The sequence below is a fragment of the Marmota monax genome, unplaced genomic scaffold, assembly GCF_021218885.2.
Source record: "Marmota monax isolate L192 unplaced genomic scaffold, Marmota_monax_Labrador192_F-V1.1 WCK01_AAM20220418_F8-fsc00223, whole genome shotgun sequence".
Classification (NCBI taxonomy): Eukaryota; Metazoa; Chordata; class Mammalia; order Rodentia; family Sciuridae; genus Marmota; species Marmota monax.
The window spans coordinates 2,230,842-2,249,427 of record NW_026692990.1 but is presented as its reverse complement, the minus strand read 5'-3'; the positions used below and the strand labels follow the sequence as shown (position 1 = coordinate 2,249,427).

General features: G+C 48.1%; 3 protein-coding genes across 23 annotated transcripts in view; 1 reads left to right on the top strand and 2 right to left on the bottom strand.

Annotated features, from left to right (window-relative positions):
* Positions 1–7,070, top strand: part of Kantr (KANTR integral membrane protein) — a 102,680-nt gene extending 95,610 nt beyond the window's left edge. The window contains exon 6 of the transcript XR_006853444.2: positions 6,711–7,070. The gene's annotated coding sequence lies outside the window, so the exon portion shown is untranslated. The remainder of the gene's footprint in view (positions 1–6,710) is intronic.
* The window catches only part of Kdm5c (lysine demethylase 5C), a 34,057-nt gene extending 25,351 nt beyond the window's left edge, over positions 1–8,706 (bottom strand). For 3 of the 16 annotated variants that reach the window (XM_046452630.2, XM_046452635.2, XM_058582050.1), the window contains exons 1-6: positions 8,211–8,704; positions 4,473–4,550; positions 2,511–2,633; positions 2,046–2,216; positions 1,171–1,305; positions 15–138 (exon numbers count right to left, since the gene is read on the bottom strand). In XM_046452630.2, the coding sequence (XP_046308586.1) occupies positions 15–138; positions 1,171–1,305; positions 2,046–2,216; positions 2,511–2,633; positions 4,473–4,550; positions 8,211–8,360 (781 nt within the window). In that variant the 5' untranslated portion in view covers positions 8,361–8,704. Of the gene's footprint in view, positions 1–14; positions 139–1,170; positions 1,306–2,045; positions 2,217–2,510; positions 2,634–4,472; positions 4,551–8,210 lie in introns of all 16 variants that reach the window. The other 13 variants (XM_046452632.2, XM_058582049.1, XM_046452633.2 and 10 more) reach the window with 11 other exon arrangements.
* Positions 8,707–16,669: 7,963 nt separating this feature from the next.
* The window catches only part of Iqsec2 (IQ motif and Sec7 domain ArfGEF 2), an 81,785-nt gene continuing 79,868 nt past the window's right edge, over positions 16,670–18,586 (bottom strand). For 5 of the 6 annotated variants that reach the window (XM_046452590.2, XM_046452591.2, XM_046452592.2 and 2 more), the window contains 2 exons: positions 18,347–18,396; positions 16,670–17,747 (listed from right to left, as the gene is read on the bottom strand). In XM_046452590.2, the coding sequence (XP_046308546.1) occupies positions 16,782–17,747; positions 18,347–18,396 (1,016 nt within the window). In that variant the 3' untranslated portion in view covers positions 16,670–16,781. The remainder of the gene's footprint in view (positions 17,748–18,346; positions 18,397–18,586) is intronic. The other variant, XM_046452595.2, reaches the window with a different exon arrangement.

Here is an 18,586-nt window from a genome sequence, read left to right as displayed (position 1 = left end):
CTCTTAGGGCTCACCTTTCTTCCGCAGAGTCTTATCTTTGGCCATGAGGCCTAGGCCCATCATCTTGGGACCTGCCCCATATATCTGTAGCTTCTTCAGTTCTGGATTCTTTTCAATGTCTTCTTCTGTGGGTTCCGGCTAGGAGGAAAAGAAATGAATCAAGACTGCTATCTGTGGCTGAATGCCCCATTCAGAAAGAATAACTCGGACTATGTATCACCCAAGCGCAAGCCAGGGGCTCAAGCACAGATGGACCAAGACAAGAATTCAGGTGCTTTTTGGACACTTGGGGTAAATGAGCTCCCACCTCAGCCCTCTCTTAGAAAGTAATTAAAGATAAAATCTGTTTTCCCAGCTATAAAATGAGACTATTAACTCCTACCTTATATTGATGAAGCAGTTCAGGGATAACTCATACTAAGAAAATCTAACATTGTTTGGCTTTATCAATTAGTGGCAGTGACTATAATAGTCTGCTGAATTATATGCTTCAATGAGCCCAGGGGCAGTATCTATCCTGTTCTCATACTCTATCCCCAGCATCAAAAACACCTGGCACATAAGCTTCTGCCTAAAGTTAGGATACAAGGTATAAAGAAAAAGACTTTCACTTCTATGAACAGAGTGAGTCAAGAAAAGAATAGACAGGTAAAAAGGGCAAACATACAAAAGGTATTACACAAACAGATTAGGATCTAGCTCAATAGTGCAGCCAAGAATGGAGAAATGAGCAAGAATGAAAGCAGATATAAGCAAACCAATGCCTAAAAACTCAGAGAATGAGCTGGGCATGGTGGCACATGCCTATAATCCCAACAGCTTGGGAGACTGAGACAGAAGGAACAAGTTCAAGGCCAGCCTCAGCAACTTGATGAGACCCTGTCTCAAAATAAAAAATAAAAAAAGGCTGGAGATGTGGCTTAGTGGTTAAGTGTCCCTGAGTTCAATCCCCAGTACCAAAAAATAAAATAAATAAATAGGGCTGGGGATATAGCTCAGTGGTAAAGTGCCCCTGGGTTAAATTCCCAATTACACTCTTCTCCAAAAAAAAAAAAAAAAAAACCCTCAGAGAATGAGAGAGACAGTACAACAGGAAACACAGCCTTGGTCAGCGAAAAGAAGATTTTCCACCCCAAAGCAACTCTAAATTAAAAAAGGGGAAGTACTCACATCAGGCTGCAGTCTCTTGGCCCGCCGACCATAGCTGTTGAACTTGGAAGGCTGCACGGACTGTCGAAGGGGGATGCTGTGGGGTTTGTATTCTTTGTCCTTCTCCTCATTATCAAACGGACGTGTATTACACTGCTGGGGACACATGAAGGGAAGGGATCAGGGCATGGAACTTCAGTCCTCAAGAGCAAAAACTTCCCTCTAACCTCACTCAACAGCCACCAAAATTGTGGTACACTGCCCTGACACATACCAATAGCCTCCCTTCAACAAGTCTTTATCAGTGACACCAGATGCATTTGAGGACCTCTAAGTGCTTTTGCACAGTCATTCCTCTTTCCAATGATCCTTCTTCAACCATCTCCCAAAGTAAATCAGACGCTATCTCTTCCCACAACCTCTCTAGTCCAAAAGATCCCTCCCTCTTCTGAATTTCTCTGTCAGTTATAACTTTGTCAATAGTAGGCTAGCTCTACAGATAACTCCCTGACCTCTAACACTGGACAGTGTGGGAAAAGAAAAGGCCCACTAGGAAAGGGTATGGTCTAGCTCCCAGAGCTCCAGTCCACAAAGCTAGTTTTATTAAGAGCAAGAGTGATAATCCAGTTGGGTGCAGTGACACATGCCTGTAATCCCAGTGGCTTGGGAGGCTGAGGCAAGAGAATCACAAGTTCAAAGCCAGCCTCAGCAAAGGCAAGGCACTAAGCAACTCAGTGAGACCCTGTCTCTAAATAAAATACAAAATAGGGCTAGGGACGTGGTTGAGTGCCCCTGTGTTCAATCCCTGGTACCCCCCCAAACCCCCACCCCCAAAAAAGAGTGACAATCTATGTCTGAGGGTAAAGCCCTACTCTATCTCTGCCTGGCATCCTTACCACAAGGTTGGCTCCAGACTGGTACATCTCATAGGGATAAACGATGCGTTCATAGTGAGAGCGTAACAGGGAACCAATGTTTTTGCCTGGTGGATAGTTGAGGCGCTGGGCCACCCGGGCCCACCGACGGTCCTTGCAGATGGCTTCATAACCACCTTCCTCGACCACAATCTGAAAGGACAAGCAGGAAAGGACATAAATGTGCTGTGCTTATGTACATAAGGAAGCAGGCCTGTCAAAGGGGAAATAGGAACAACCCCAGACCCTCACTTTACTGGGGGCTACCCCTTTCTCCCAATTTCAAATTTCAGCAAGAGATGCCAAGATGTTCTGATGACACCTGTGCGCTATCAGGCTGCGTCCTTTCAACTGTAGCCTAGAGATCTAATATCCAAAATGAGGAGAATCCAGAGTAGCAAGGTTACTGGGGTGGGGTAGGGATATTTGAAAAAAACCTGTTCTTACTTTGCTGAGGCTGTAGAGGTCCAAAATCCGCCGTTCTACATTGGGAATCTTTAAGGAGGAACCCTGGATTTCCCAGAATTTGGCAATCTGGTCCAAGTAGTTCAATTTCACTCTTGTCTGGGCCTGAAGAAGAAATGGCTCAAAGAGACTGGCCAGCCCTTCCCCCAATTCCTATCTTCTGGCTCAAGAGAAGGAGAAAAGGGAACAGAGCAGCCCATGTATACTAACTCAGGGCTTTTCCTAATAAATTGGATCTCACGCTCTGGGCAATGCTTAGTTTTCTCTCTCTCTCATCTCCCAAGAGAGGGTAGAACAGCCAAAGCTTTACATATATTTATTCCCAATCTCCCTGACAGGGTTGTATGAGTATTATCATCTCTTGTACAGAAGAGGACACAAAGGATCAGAGAGTTATATCACACAGCAAGCATCAAGATACCTGGGTTGTCAAACAACTAAAGTTTTAGTTTTCCCTCTACTACTGATTTGCTGTATAGCCTTGAACAAATTGGTTCTAATGTCTGAATCATCCGTATTTTTATTATACAAAGAAAATAACTGGCAGTCCACCTACCCTAGAGGAGTAAACTCAATAAGACCAGTAAAGGCCCTCTGGAAACTTCAGAATTGTATCTAAGCTCTAAGCAGGTTTCAAAGAATGAAGACTCCAAAAGAACATAATCACCTCCTTATATACCATGAAACTGGATCCAAGAGTACCATGAAACTCTTAAAGGACAAGAGAACATGCTATAGGCAGAATGGACTAAAGAACTGAGATGGAATTCTGAAATAGCACCAACATCTGACCAACTCAGTACCTGACCTAGGGCAAAAATCCTAGGAAAAAGGCATGTATCATGCTTGCCTGGTACATGGGTCAACTCAATGACCTAAGAAGGGCTCCCCAAAGCCCCAATTCTATAACCTCCTCACTCCAGTCAGAGGACATGGTTCTAGGGAGAATTAGTTATTAGTATACACTGAGGCAGGAAGATTATAAGTTTAAGGCCAGCCTCAGCAACTTAGCAAGATCAAGATCCTATCTCAAAATAAAAAATAAAAAGTGCTAGGGATGTAGCTCACTGATTAAGTACCCCTGGGTTCAGTCGCCTGTACAAAATAAGACAGACAAGACAAAACATCCTACAATGAACAAGACAGCCCCACCAACCATCCACCATGACAAGAAAATGATCTGGCCCAAAATGTCAACAGTGTTGAGGTTACAGAACTCTGGTCTTGATAAATAAACTTTCAGGTTATGGGAATTTAGCTGGGCCCAATCACCCCTAGGACTTATAGTAAGGCTCGTGAATACATAATAATTTTGGAGGAGTGGAAGCACATGTCTAACCTACATCTTTCATGGAAAACTCCAGGACCTTACCTAGAACTGGTTTCAGAGCACCCTATTTCATTATCCCAGGGCATTCTCAATTCCTTGGTGTAGAACCCTATCTACCCATGAAAAAGGGCCTGGACTTCCTGTATAGAACAAAAGGTAGAGGGGAAAGCCTACCTGCCTGACCCTGCCTGTCTCTAACCATTCTTGCCTCTACATAGACCAGTCCTTGTGTTGTTCCTGCCTTTTTACCTCACCTCCCACCTTACCAAGCACCATGGAAAGAAGATAGAAAGCACAAGGCTATAAATGAATTAGATATATGAAGAAAGGGTCTCAGCTAGCCCTGTATTTCCTTTTTATTAACCCAAGAAGGTAGATCTTGACAGGGGAGCTTCAAAAATAGCAAACTTTTGTGGGAAAGGGGCATTTCTAGCCTTTGGGCCACCAAACCAGAAACGTTAAATGCCCCCTGATCTTGGTTTTATTTGGAGCTCTAAAGCTTCCTCTATGGCCCTGACAATAAAGGACCTTAGCCATAGAAGGTATGAAGGAAGAGGGATCGGAGCTCAGGTGTTCATTTTCCCAACCCAACCACCAGCTACCAGTCTTCTCACCTCTAGCTCATTCAGCCTCTGAATTCGGGGGGTAAACCTGAAGTTGTCCACTTCCACAGCAAAGGGTGGCTGCCAATCCTGAGAGAATAAAAAGGGGAAAGAGACTAGCGTTATCCCAGTATAACACAAGACTAGAGGGCAATAAAAGTAGCTCAGCACTCCTTTTACACCTTCCCAGATCTCTAGGCACCCCAGACCCATTAACCTGGCAAATACCCAATCCACCCACCCCTATTTCCCAGCAAGAACTCACAAAAGGCCTGGTAGCCCCACAAGTCTACATCCAAGGTCCCATGCGTATGCCCTGGGAAACTTCTAGTCCCTCTCAACAGTACAACGTCAGGATTTCAAGACACAGAGAGATGGAGCCCAAAACAGATGACCCCCAAACCCTCCTCACACCCACATTAACTCCCTATACCCAAGGCATGTACAGGAAAACACATAGGATCTACAGTCAGAAGACCTGGGTTCATGTTCTAGCTCCACTACTTACTAGTTATAAGATCTTACCTTTCTGAACCTGTATACTGATTTTCGAATGAAAACATCATTCAAAGGAGTCATCATTAAGACCTAACATTGAAGGCTGACCCCATAACCCAATACACACAAAGGGTAGCTCAGCTCTGATTCTGGCAGGATTTAAAGGTTTGGGACTTTCATGTCTATTCTCAGTTTAAAGGGCCTGAGATAGATACTGCAGGAAAAAGCAAGGAACATCAAAATCCTCATACTCCCTTGGTTTGGAAGGTTTCCTGTGGGTCTTCTCTTATACATCAGCCTCATACAGGAAGAGATAGGGGAGGAAGCCGAGGGCAGGTAAGCACTGTGATGCCAGACTGTGGTGGCAAAGAATGGTAAGATTTGAGGAGGGGGAAGTCAAGGAAAAATAATGAAAGTAAGGGAGACTCTGCCTTTTCATGCTGGAGCTTGTTCTCTCCTGCCCAAAGGATGACGGTAAACGATTCCTCCCCTCTCTAGTACTCCACCCACCCCCAGCTACCATGTCCCTGGGGTGGGTGGGGTACTAGAGAGGGGTACCCAGAGCTCTGGCTTTTATTGGGGTGGCAAAACAAAAAGAACCTAGAATAACCTAGATCAATGCCCTCATTTTACAAATGGGGAAAATGAGGCCCAAAGAAGAAATGTGATTTCTCCAAAAATCATATGCTGCGTTAGTGGTGGAGTCACTCATATCTTTTAACTACAGGTCCAAGGTTCCTTGCACTACAGCAAGGCACCAGTGTTCATACATACATGTATATACATGGAATGAAAGGTGGGGGGACAGTAAGAGAGGGAAAAGCTGTTGACCTCTTCTACACTTACATTTTAGAAAAAGGGGCCAGAGAACTTACACTTGCATGCACACATACTCTTCCTCACCCCTCCTCCTGAACTCCAGCAAGAGCAGGTAAAAAATACAGTGAAGCAGGGGGAGAAAATATAGGCTAAAATGATAGGTTAAAGCCCAGTCAAGCTTCCCATGTCTCTTGTCTCCCACCTCTAGGGCACTCCCGTCAGTGCAGATAACCCAGGTAGAAAGGTGCTCAAACCCAAAAGCCAGGCACCTTCTTTCCTACTGACTCAGGTTCTAGACAAGAATCAGTGCAATATCAAGCACCCAACAGAAAAATTGCAGAACTGGAACCCTAGAGCAGGAGCTGTGGATGCAACTGATAGCTGGGGAAGGTCCAGCAAACTTCCTGCCTTTGGTCTCATACTACTGTGTGCCCATGTACAATATGGCAGCATTATTAGGATGTGGTGACAAAAAGGCAGGAAGTGAGAACCTTCCAAGCTCCCTTGATCTATTCTAGGGTACCAACATTGTCCTCCCACCCATCTATCCCTAGTGTAGTAATACCTTCCCAGCAATTCAGACCCCAAATGACTCATCCTAAGGCAAACCTCCAGTTCCCAGGCACCCACCCATACACAGGTTTCTACCCTGAACCCAAGCATCACTTGGGTAAGCGCTTCGAATATCAACCTGCCTGACAGTCGTCTAGAAGAAAAAACAATACCAAACCAGAGAGCCAAGTGCCTTGGATCGGAGGGGAGCACACTGTTGGTGTAAAGAAACCTAACAAAGGACAGATCCCTCCTGCCCACACATACACACACCAGGGTAATAACATGCAGAAGGCCAGCCTGCCGGGTAAGTCCAAGGTAGAAAAAAGGAAGTTGAGTCCTCAACTAATCCCTATGTCAAATATTTTTTTTTTCCCACAGGCCTGCCCAACCACTTCAGGGAGTGCCTCCTTAAGGGTGCCCAGGACTCCAGCCTCTCCCTTCTGCTGGCTTTCCTGACCTCTCACTCCCATTGCCACTCCCTCACCATGGATAAGGCTACCTCAGAGATCTGTGGCCAGGATCCAACAAGGAAGAAATTAGCTTACCCAACACCTCCCAGAGGATCCATTTGAAACCATCCTAGATCTGTGGCTGAGCACCAAAAGTACCAAGTTGGTTAAGAAGGCCTGTGGTGCCCTCCTCAGGTGGGAATGAGGCTCCCCATCCAGAGACACCCAATCAAAAAACCCCCTGTTCCATTCAAACTCAATTCCTGCCTTCAGAATCCCAAGTGGTCAATAAACAGCATATATCATTTCTTCTCCATGGCAAGAGAGCAGTCTGTCCTAGACCTTGGGGGATTTCTCCAGGCCTAGCCAGGTCCAGAAGGAAAGACATGGCCTTTGTTGCTGACATCTGGGAATCAAGTGTTCCAAAGAGGGCACAATTCCATAGCTCCATTCTGTTTCTGTTTCTGCCCCCGCCCCCGCCCCCAAAGCCCTCTCCTCTGGGACCTCCCACATCCGGGGCCACAGAAAAGTGGAAATCTTCTGAGAAGGACTCACAGCCCACACTACCAAGATGACTGGTTCAAGCCTCTCCACAGAAGGCAAGTCTTGGGGGTTATGTGCAGGAAAAGGCCTGACACTGCCTTCAAATAGGAAAAGGGGTCAATCCCTGAACCCACCTCAAGGGAGCCAGACAGAGCATTCCCTGTGAGACTGATTTCATGACTGGTCCACCAGGCCAGGATGTTATCATAGACGAATTGGCCTAGCAGGGTGTGAGTAAATATGAGTCAACCCACATAGAAGCAAACCAATGACCACATCAAACACCTTTGCAGTCTCAGTAATTACCCCTTACCTAGTGCCTACTATGCACAGACGCTACCTAGTTTAATCCAATCCTAGAAACAACCATTCCTGGGACTCATTTCACAGACTCAGAGAGATTACATTACCTGCCCAAGGTCACACAGCTGCTAAGCTTCAAAGCGGAGTTTTGAACTCACGTCTGTCTCCCTTCTGAGCTGTGATACTGTCATTACACTATGTCGCCTGCCTTAAGGGAAGTGATGACAGCAGATGGAAGAAGGGCTTTATTGAATGGAACCTTGACCTGAATGGTCCGGAGTAACTAAGAGATATTTGGGGTGCCTCTCTGTGAACTCTTCCCCGCCCACTAGACTCCCCTGCCTGGAACCAAGAAATAAAAGCGGGGATGGAGGTAGGACTCAGACCCCAGGTCACTTGTGCGCCTCAAACTAGAGGACCCCCACCCCCAGCACCGTTTCTCCAGCCCGCGCGGATCCACAACGGTCCCAACCAACCCATCTTCCCACACCTCGAGCTGCCCTCCGCCCCAAGCTTCACCGCCGGCTACCCTAATCCTTCATCCCAGGCCTCGCCGCCGGCGACTACCGGCCCCAAGCCTTACCGCGGGTGGGCGGATCTTGCAAATGCCGGACTTCTCAGCGATGGGCCTGATTTTCGCGATGTATCCCAGAGGGTCTCGGAACTCAGCCCAGCTAGGCTCGAACACCGGGCACTCCGGCGGCGGTAGAAAGTCGTCAGACCCCAGCTCCATGGTGGGCCCGAGGAATGGGCCAGGGATCAGTAGGGCTCCAACCGCCCTTAAGGGCTCATGGCGCCGCCGCTATTTGAAACCGAGGCACTGCTCGGAGACTAGGCCCTAAGCCCGGCGGCCGCCGCCCGCCGAAGGCCTAGGGGGGCGTGTGGCTGCCGCACTCTGAGACTCTCAGGATAACGCCGCTGCTATCCCCTCTTCGTCTTGTTCCGTTCCTTCCAAACTCTGCCGCTGCCTCCTAACTAACGCAGCCCTCACCACTACAGTTACCTCCCAACCGCCGCGGCCTCCATCGCTGCCGCCGCCATCTTGGTTTGTCAGCGTCTCCCCCTCCCCTCACCACAACAAACCGGATCCCTCCGCGGAGTGTCCCTCCGAGCCTCTTTTAACTAGCGTCAGGATAAACTCTAGGAAGCCCTTATCTTTTGGGGACTTGGCTAAATAGAATGTCACGGGCTCCCTATTTGGAAGCGATTACTCAAAAGTATCTTCCCGACTTACAGAAAATAGTTCACCTCAGCCGCGGAAGAACAAGGTTGTAATTTGTTTGCCGGATCCTTTTTCCGGATGGACCGGCGGTGCACGTTTAAAGGCCAGTGGTGCGCATGCGCATTTGGGGGACAGACCGGAAGAGGAGCTGGTCTCCGTGGGTGGTGGGCCCAAACTGACGCCCCGCTCCGCCCCCCACCCCCCCAACCCCGCCCCACACCACCACCCAGAGGATCTCAACCTGGTCACCAGCCCCCCTCCAGTGTTTTCTGCCCCTTATCCTTAATCTTTTGTATGGACCGCGGAAGGCAGTTTGGGGTGACTGATTTCACAGGACCCCTTCTATACTGGATCGCAGGTGGAGCAAAATATACTAGGCTCCCTGTTCTAGGCCCCGACCTCTAGAGCTTTGGAAAAAGGAAGGCAAGAGGCCGCTCACTCCCTGGGGAATATGGATTTTTAGAACCCTATATCCTCGGTCCCAAGTAGAAGAAAGAAATATTTCTTTTATCCAAGGTTATGTAGAGGCCTTTCAGAGATGGGTTTTCATTCTTAACCCCCAAAGAATCATTGACAGCATTTTAATGAATGCTTTCAACTGTTGTATGTATTTGTGTACACATTTGTGGCACAGTAATCCTATAAAATAAGCCCGAGTGTATATATATTTTAACTGCTGGATGTTTAGCAAGCATTATTTTATCCTTCGCCTACCAGTGAGTGCTACTGTGTAAAACACCAGGGTCAATTGTAAGCTTACAGCATACTGTTTCTCAAGTGTCTGTGTACAGCCCGGCATGGTGGCTGAGACAGGAGGATTGTGAGTTCAAAGCGAGCCTCAGCAACTTGGCGAGGCTCTAAGCAACTCAGTGAGACTCTGTCTCTAAATAAAATACCAAAAGGGGTGGGGGGTGAAGGTGTACCTCACTGGTTAAGCGTCCCTGGGTTCAATCCCCTGTACCAAAAAAAAAAAAAAAAAAGAAAGAAAGAAAAATGGTTGTTGTGTACATTGTGTGTTTATTGTGTAGTGTAGAGCCCATCATATGCATTTTATTACTGTATGTACATCTACTCCTATTGTATGCATGTTCCTTGAGCAGTTTCAGAATAGATTTGAAACAGACCCCTATGAAATTAAAAACTTCCCAATGACAGCATTTACTTCCTCCAACAGAGCACAGACACAAGGGAAGCTGAAACTGACTGGTTCTCTGGCTTATTAAATCTGCATATGTATATTTCCTGCCTTTTGTTCCACCTGCCTTAAGAGCCCCCAAGAAGATGATTTGAGAAGTCTCTAATTTCCTCCAAGTTGGCTTTGAATAAACCTATTTTCCTTACCAACCTGTCTCCCAGATTTTTAGTGGAACAGTGAACAGTAAGGCCTTTCCCTCTGGGTAACATGTTCATCCCAACTACCTTGAAGGAGTATCAAATCAGTATTTTGTCCATCAGTCATCTACTGCATTTGAGGATCATCTCTATTATTCATCAGGTGTAGGCCCATGGCATGTAGTTTGAATACCAACTGTACACATATTTCAGTATTTGTGCACATGCTATTAAGTGCTTGTTTTGTGCTCCTCTACCAGGCTATGAATTCCTTAAGGGCAGGGACCATGTAGCCATATACATACTTAGCACCTGGCATGGTAAGCAGTAAATGTTGAATGAACAAAAGAAAAATGAACAACTGTATAGTTTTGAGTAGACTGAGTATATTGACTAAAAATAATGTATACTTTTTGCAAACATGTCCTATATATATTAAGCATCTACCATGAGCTTGAATGCATTTCAGGGGGTGGGGAATGTCATTCCTTCATTCAGTTAATTATATCTAATCACATACTGTGTGCCCAGTTAGGTAGATTCTACCTACTTCAGGACTGAGTTTAGGAAATCCTAGCTGAGGGAGCAGGTAGGAGCTCGCACCCTGGGTCAGACAGGCCTGCCTTCCTGTTCTACCAGCTCTACCATTTTCTAGTTATGTGACCTTGGGCAACTCCCAACTTCTGAAACTGAAATGGGGATGATAATACCTACCTTGCATGATTATTGTACAGTACTTGGCACATAGCAAGTCCTCAGTATCTGGTAGCTGTTACTTTTGTTTCTGAGAGTCAGCAACCAATATGTTAAAACTCATTAAGAATATCTTTTGTGCCAGGCATTCAGGCATTGTGCTAGTGTTTTTTTTTTAATCCCCTGGATCTTTATATTACCTTGATTGTTCAGGATCTTTATCCCCACTCGGCCCCAAGTAATACAAATGGTGACATCTCCTTTCTAGTTTTCTAGATGTCAGGGGAAACCCCAGTCCCTCCCTGCCAGAAACACATTTTTTTGAGACAGTGTCTTGCTGTGTTGCCCAGACTGGTCTCAAAATAGGGTGATCAAGCGACCCTGCCACCTTCAGCCTCCAAGTAGCTGAGACCAGAGGTGTATTTTATTATGCATGGCTTCTAGCCTGGACTATTAAAAGAACCTCCTCAAGGTACCTGTGTGAGCACATGGTTTATTGGATAAATAGACAGGGAGAGAAACAGAGAAATATAGATGAATACTACGTGCTTAATACATATACATAACAATAAAATCATATATTCAAATAGTGATAATCAAAATGAATTATGGCAATAGTGGATTATAGCTCATTGATTAAAAAATTCATGAATCCACATTGATATAAGTAAAATGAGGGAAAAGGGAAAGCTCTTTTTAAAAGTAGAATGTTTAATAATAAATACCGAAGGAATGATGGGGTTAAAAAAATCACCAATGGATGCTCAAACTTTTTCAAAGTAATAGAGAAAATTCTATAACACCTACTGCCCAAATCTTTGATTTCTAAATGCCATTCTCTACTAGAAAGAATCAGGACTCCTTGGACACAATGACTGCTTCCAGAGTTGGGGCAGGGAAAACATAAGATAGGTCTGAAGCATCTCTTGGTGCCAGAAAAAAGGCAAGTGCTCAAAGAAAGATGGAGACATGCCAAAGGACACAGGAGCCAACTTGAAGGGCTTCCTGCTGGCCAGATCTGGGGCATTCTGAACATTAAAATAAAGAATGATGTTAATGGGTTATATATAACCCATAGAGTAAAACAGCCATGAGTCCATGAGGATATAAATAAATGTGGGAGGAGGCAAAGTTGTACCTTATAGTGGAAAGCCAACAAATACACATGAAAAGAATGATGGCATTTGAAAATCACCATTTGGCAACCTCAGCCATAGTAATTGTTTCAGTGGAGAATCATCAGTGAATGTTAAAACTGGTGGGTAAAAGTTTGAGGAATAATAGGATATTTACATATTCTCAATGCATCTCTCCACAAAATATTCATTATAAGGGGAAAATAGTAATTTTATAGTGGAAATACTATATAGTCCAACTATCACCTGATATTTCTTTAGCTGCTGCTGAAGCCAGTTGGAAAACCTGTTGGCAACATAGCAGAGGAGGCCTATCTGCCTCCATGCTTCATTGTATGCTGCGCCTACCACCTGAGCTGCACTCTCCCCTTTCTTGCCATGCCACTAATACTTGTATTTTCTCACACCTCTGGGCCCTTGCACGTGCTGCCCCCTCTAGTGAATGACCTTCTTTAGCATGCCAATTCCTTCTCAGTCTTCAAACTTAGCTAAAGGGGCAGTTCCTGAAAACCTTCCTTGACCCTACTCCCACCCCCAAGTGGAGGAGTTCTTTGTGTCCCCACACAACCAGTGTTTCTTTCCAGACCTGATCTTAGATTGTCCTGACATTACCCACCAGGCTATCAAATCCTGAAAGTCTTGTCCTACACTGTCCATTATGGTTTACACCATCCATGAATGGCTATTTAAGTTGAATTATTATTGGTACTGGGGATTGAATGGAGGGGCACTCTACCACTAAACATCATTCCCAGCACTTTTTATTTTTCACTTTGAGACAGGGTCTTACTAAGTTGCCCAGGCTGGCCTCAAACTTGTGATCCTCCTGCCTCAGCTTCCTGAGTCACTGGGATTACTGGTGTGTGCTACCATATCCTTCTAAATTTAATTAAAATCTTAAAATTCAATTCCTCAGCTGTACTAGCCTCATTTCAAGTGCTCAGTGGCCACATGTGTCTAGTGGTTACCATATTGGACAGCAGAGATAAGAACATTTCCATCAGCACAGAAAGACTTATTGGACAGTGCTGGTCTAGAACAAAGGTTAAGAACTCCGTGAGATCCTAGAACCTTTGTCCTTTGATATAAGAATAGTCAATAGGCTTCTTGTCTCCAGGTCCTCAGAGAAATGGGGAGGTGAGATGAACTACTGCTCCAAAGTCTGGGCCAGGAACCTCAACTGAGAAGGAGAAGGTACGGGCAAGGACAGCCTAGAGCTAGAACCACAATGAGGATAGGAAGAGAACTTATGAAAGAGCTGAAGGAAGCATGAGGAGGTCCCAGAGGGTCCCAAAAGCTTGGTACACAAGATTGCATCAATTAATAAATCAACCAATACAAAGATACCTTATTCTAAGCATAAAAGAACTATTCAAATCGGGTGTGGTGGCACATGCCTATAATCCCAGCAACTCAGGAGGCTGAGGCAGGAGGATTACAAATTCAAGACCAACATGGGCAACTTAGTAAGCTTCAGTCCCAAAATACATTTTTTGAAAAAAGGGCTGAGTTATAGCTCAGTGGTAAGGTGCTTGCCTAGCATGCATAAAGCCCTGGGTTCAATCCCCAACAAAACACACACACACACAGAGAGAGAGAGAGAGAGAGAGAGAGAGAGAGAGAGAGAGAGAATATTATTCATTCATTCATTTCATTAATAAAATCTGAGTGACATCAGTATTGTGCCAGGCACTGTGCTAGGCAATGCTATGGATGGAGATGATACAGATCAGTGTTACTCTCAAGCCACTTGTGGCCTGGTTGGGAAGATAATGAGAGAATCTCAGGGAATCTGATCAAGGACACATTTTGTGAAGGATGGTCCCTTTAATTCTGTGTTTCAAGAGTGAGAAAACCTCCATCAGGGATATTGGTGGTTTGGGGGGGCACTCTGGCAGGGGGAAAAGGCACAGGTAAGATACTGAGGTTGGAAAGTACACACAGGCACTTACAGAGAACAGTGAGTGTATGATCCAAGTGTGAGGGAGGAATGGGAGACTATAGAGATCAGCTGGCCACCCCATGGAGAACTCCCAGTGTCAAGACTAGCAGTTTGCACTTGTTTCTGTAGGTGGCCAAGAATACTACTGTGTGTCTGGCAGGAGGTAGGCGCTTCACTTTCATCTAGTAACAACTGTACTGCATGATTGTTATCCCCTCCTTACAGGTGAAAAAACAGGCTCTGAAGGGCTGGATGACTCACCAAGGGCAGCATAGTCAAGTCACTGAGACAGGATCTGAGTGCTAAAGGCTGAGCTCTAGGAAGATGCAACCAGCCTCAAGCTGAAGGTGGGAGAAAGGGGAACAACCAAAGGTAGTCCATCTTGGATTACCAGAGAAGAAACAAACAAAAATGCTGATTGAATTTGATTGGGGACTTTTTGTACCTAAATTCTTAAAACGCTCTGGTCTGGTTTGCAAGGAGACATCAAATGCTTAGATAGTCTCAGTTGCTGCTTTTGTAGTTGTCTTCCCTGGGATGCCTTTAAATGTGAATGAGGAAGAAAACCAAGACACTGGTCCAAGTTGCTAAAGAGTGGGGCCATCCAAACCATTCCTTCTTAGAGGCCATTCCAGATTCTCAGAATGCAGCAGAAATATTAACTGAATGCTGTTTCTGGGGACCCTGCTGACCCTAATCAAGAGGGTCAGGATGCTCTGCTCCATCCCTCCTCTGCTAAGTCAAAAGCCAATCATCAGCTAGAAAGAGGATTGTTTCATAGGGAAGCAGCTTGGGGCACTGGAAAGAGGCATGGGCTAGAAGTCAGGAAACCACATCCTGACTTTGTGTGGATTGTCCCCTCCTCTGTAAATGAAAGGCAGTCCAGTTATTTGTTATCTAACAATCTAAATATATACAAAGAGCTCTTATAATGTATCTAGCCCTGTGTCTTCCTGGCCCAAGTCACACTCCCACCCTTAAGGACAGAAATGTGACCAGCCATTGCATGCAGGGTGGGGGCTCCAAGGCAAAGCCACAGGAATAGAGGCCATAAAACCTTGGAAGTATCCAACCTGCCAAAGGAAAATAAGGGAACTAATTTGCTGAACACCTCTCCATCCTTGTTGCTTGACACTTGTTAGCTCGTGTCATCATCACAATCCATGTGGCAAGGGCTGATCACCCCAAGTTGCAAATTCAGGAAACTGAGGCTCAGAAAGGGTGACACCCGAAGTTCACATGCCTAGGAAATGAAAACCCCAGGATATGAACTGGATCAACTCTAGAGCCCACACTGTTGCCACTCTTGTCACAAAGACTATGTATGAAATAAGACAGGGAAACCTTTCTTGTTCCACCTCCTAACAAACCAAAGCATCTCGCCCACCTGAACTTCTACCATTAGCGCATCACCTCCCCAGGCTAAGGCCTCTTTCTCCATGGGCTCCACAGTGGGGATAGGGGACATAAGTAGGAGGCAGAGGCGGGAGGTGAGCACAAGTTCTTTTATGAGGCATCAAATATACATTCTTATATACAAGGAGGAAAAAAAGACAATGCCTGAACCCCAGCTCCTCTCCATACAGCCCCTCCCACCACCACCCTCCCCGGCCCCCAAGCCCCAGGGTCCCTGGCCTTCCATTCGCCAGGGTCCATCTGTCTGTCTGTACTGCAGCCCATAGTGGAGAGGGGAGAGGAAGGCAGGAGCTGAGAAAGGAGCTGAATGTGCGGGGCAAGAAGAGGAGCTGGGGCTTGTAAAAAATATATTTATAATAAATAAACAGGGCTGCAAAAGGGCTGGAGAGGCAGCAGAGATTTTGACGGACAGAAGGACTCAGGCATTCTGGCTCCCAGCCCCGGCTCTGATGGCTTCAATCTCTGCCTCAGGAAAGACATCTTGGGCTCAGGATGGCCCTCTGGGAGCTTCTCCCCAGGGCTGATGCTGGGTGCCCTGCCCCAGAGAGGTGTGTTTGGGTGATATCTATAAAGTGCATTGTCTTCGGTTGTTGCTGGGAGAGGTGGAAGGGAATGGGGGGGGCATGCAATATGGGTGAGGGAGGGCAGTGCCCTTCTCATCCCAGACCTGAGCCCCCCCCTAAACCTGTCTGGACTTTGATCAGGATAAGAACATTGCAGGGCGAGGCAAGTTCCTGAAGTCAAAGAGGTCTGGGCTGGGGCTTACTGGAGAGAGGGCATAGACTGGCTCAAGAGAGGAAGCACTGCCCCACATGGGGGCCAGCCCAAGCAGGGTCCCACCCACCCAGTGCATTGACAGTCTGTGTCCTCCAGCAGGCAGAAAGACACATGGAGGTGTGTGGCCAGGCCCTGAGGTCAGAGAGAGGGCCGAGCCAGCTGAGGTTTGGCCACAACTCTACAGAGCTCTCTCCCAGCTCCACATGGCCAGAGGAGCTCTGGGGAAGCCTTCACCCCCACAGCTCCGACAGCTGCCCTTTTCCACCAGCCAGAGCTGTGAGGGGGTTCACATTGGCCCGGAGGTCTGAGGCCACCGAGCCAGACCTCCAGGGAAAAGGTGGGGAAAGGAAGACAGGTGAAAGAGGACGAGGATCTCTGAAAGACCCCCACCACTCCCCAGCTCTGGAGTGCCCTGAGTCCAGGCTGCAAGTGGTAAAGGTCCTTTAATCTGGAAGGAAACCCCGTGGCAACTGCAGGGGCTTGGAGGAGGGGCCCCGAGGCAGGGAGGAAGTGAGAGGAGGACATTGCTATGTGTATATATATTTTGAAAAAAACTGGGGAGGGAGAGAAGGGCAAGGTCCCTCTCCTGTGAATTCCCCCAGACCTTCCTGTTTCCTAGCTCACTTGCTCCATTCATCAGACCACGGTGCTGATCCGGCTTGGCTTGGCCTTGGGGTTTGCACTGGGTGGGTTGGCAGTGCCAGGGGGCCCAGAGGCGTGCAGCGGGCCATGAGGGGAGGTGGGAGGCAGAGGTGAGTGCGGGGTGTGTGGTGAGGGTGGAGGGAGAGGCGGGTAGGAGGGGTGGGGTGGGATGGGTGAGTGTGGTGACAAGGGTGACTGGGGGTGGTGGGGGTGGGAGTAGGAGCCCCCGGGTGGCCGGGATCCAGGGCCTCCGGCTGCGCCTGCTGCTGGCATCATCTGTGGGTGGTGACTGAAGATGAAGTGTTTGGGGCCCTGTTTGTGGGCAGGAGGGTGCTGGGGGGCAGGACTGTACAGGGGCAATGGGGATGTGGGCTGGTGCAGGGGGTGGCGGCCATGTGGAGCAAATTGAGGGTGTCCTCCAGCCCCTCGTCTGGGAGCTCTGCCTGGCCGGCCCAAGGTATAGTGCTGAGGCCCTGGGACAGGGCCATGAGCATGGAAGTGGCGATGTGGCCCCACAGGTGGGGCTGAGGCGGGTGGTGGTGGAATGGAGCCCAGTTGGGGCAGGGGTGGGGGCTGCTGTGGAGGTGGGGGCAGAGGGGGCTGCTGGGGTGGGAGGTAGGGTGGTGGGGCAGGACCTGGTCCTTGGCAATATTGGGCATGCAGGGCTTGGAGCTTGGATTGCCCATCAGGCAGCACCCCCAGGCCACCGTGGCTGTGACCATGGTGGTGGTGGTGGTGATGGTGGTGGGTAGAGGAAGCAGATGAAGAGGAGGCAGAGGCCTGGCCTGTTGGCGGTGGTGGCATCTGGAAGGGCCCCTTGCCCCGCTTGCTTCCAAATAGGGAGCCCAGGAAGGATGAGGAGTTGGAGACTGGCCTCTGGCTCTTGTACTCCTCTGGCGGCGGGGGTGGGGGCGGAGGTGGCATCCTCTGGTGAGGGCGTGGACTGCTAATAACAGACCCCTGGAAGCGGGGAGGGGGGGAAGTCAGGCCAGTCTAGACATCCTAGACCCGCAACCCTAAACACCACCCCTGTCCCTGAGGGCTGGAGCTGGGGAGACAGGGACACCCAAGTGATGATGAAAACCAAACAGCAGTCCTGTACTTGTACATGGAACTCCCCAGCTGGCAAAGCTCTGCTGTCACATCCACTATCTCGGATGAACCTCAGCAGGCATAGGAAGAATTAGTAGGACCTCCTCCTCACACCCATTTTGTAGGCCAGGAAAATGTTAGGACCAGAGAGCAGAGTGACTCGCTCAGGGTCAAAGAGCAGGACTTGGAGGTAAGAGCTTCTTGAGGCCCAAGTCCAAGGGCATCCCTACTCGGAGTTGGCCCTGGGGTTGAGAGGGGGCACGGGAGAGTGGAAGACAGACTGAGAGACAGGCAGAGTGAGGACAGACAGAGTTGAGGACAGATGGAGAGAGTGGTAGGCTGGGAGAGGCAGCCACACGGTTCCCAGCAGGGAAGAGGGGGAAGCAACAGGTCCCCTCCTCCTCTGGGGCTCCATGGCCGGGGCAGGGCTCATGCAGAGGATGAGTGGGGCAGGAGCTGGCACTTACTTCGATGGTGCTGTCCAGCGATCCCACGCTGTTACGCCGCCCCCGCTTCCCTGCACCCACAAGCAAGGAGCCCAGCGTCAGAGCAGCAACCCCCCCTCCCCACCCTGCTGGGCTCCAGAGCTGGGCACCAGGCCTGGGCCCCTCCCGGGGACAGACACCCCATGATCCCTTTCCCCCATTGAAGAGGGGGAGGTGGGGAGGAGGAGAGGTGGAGAAGGAAGAGAAAGAGGAGGAAAAGAT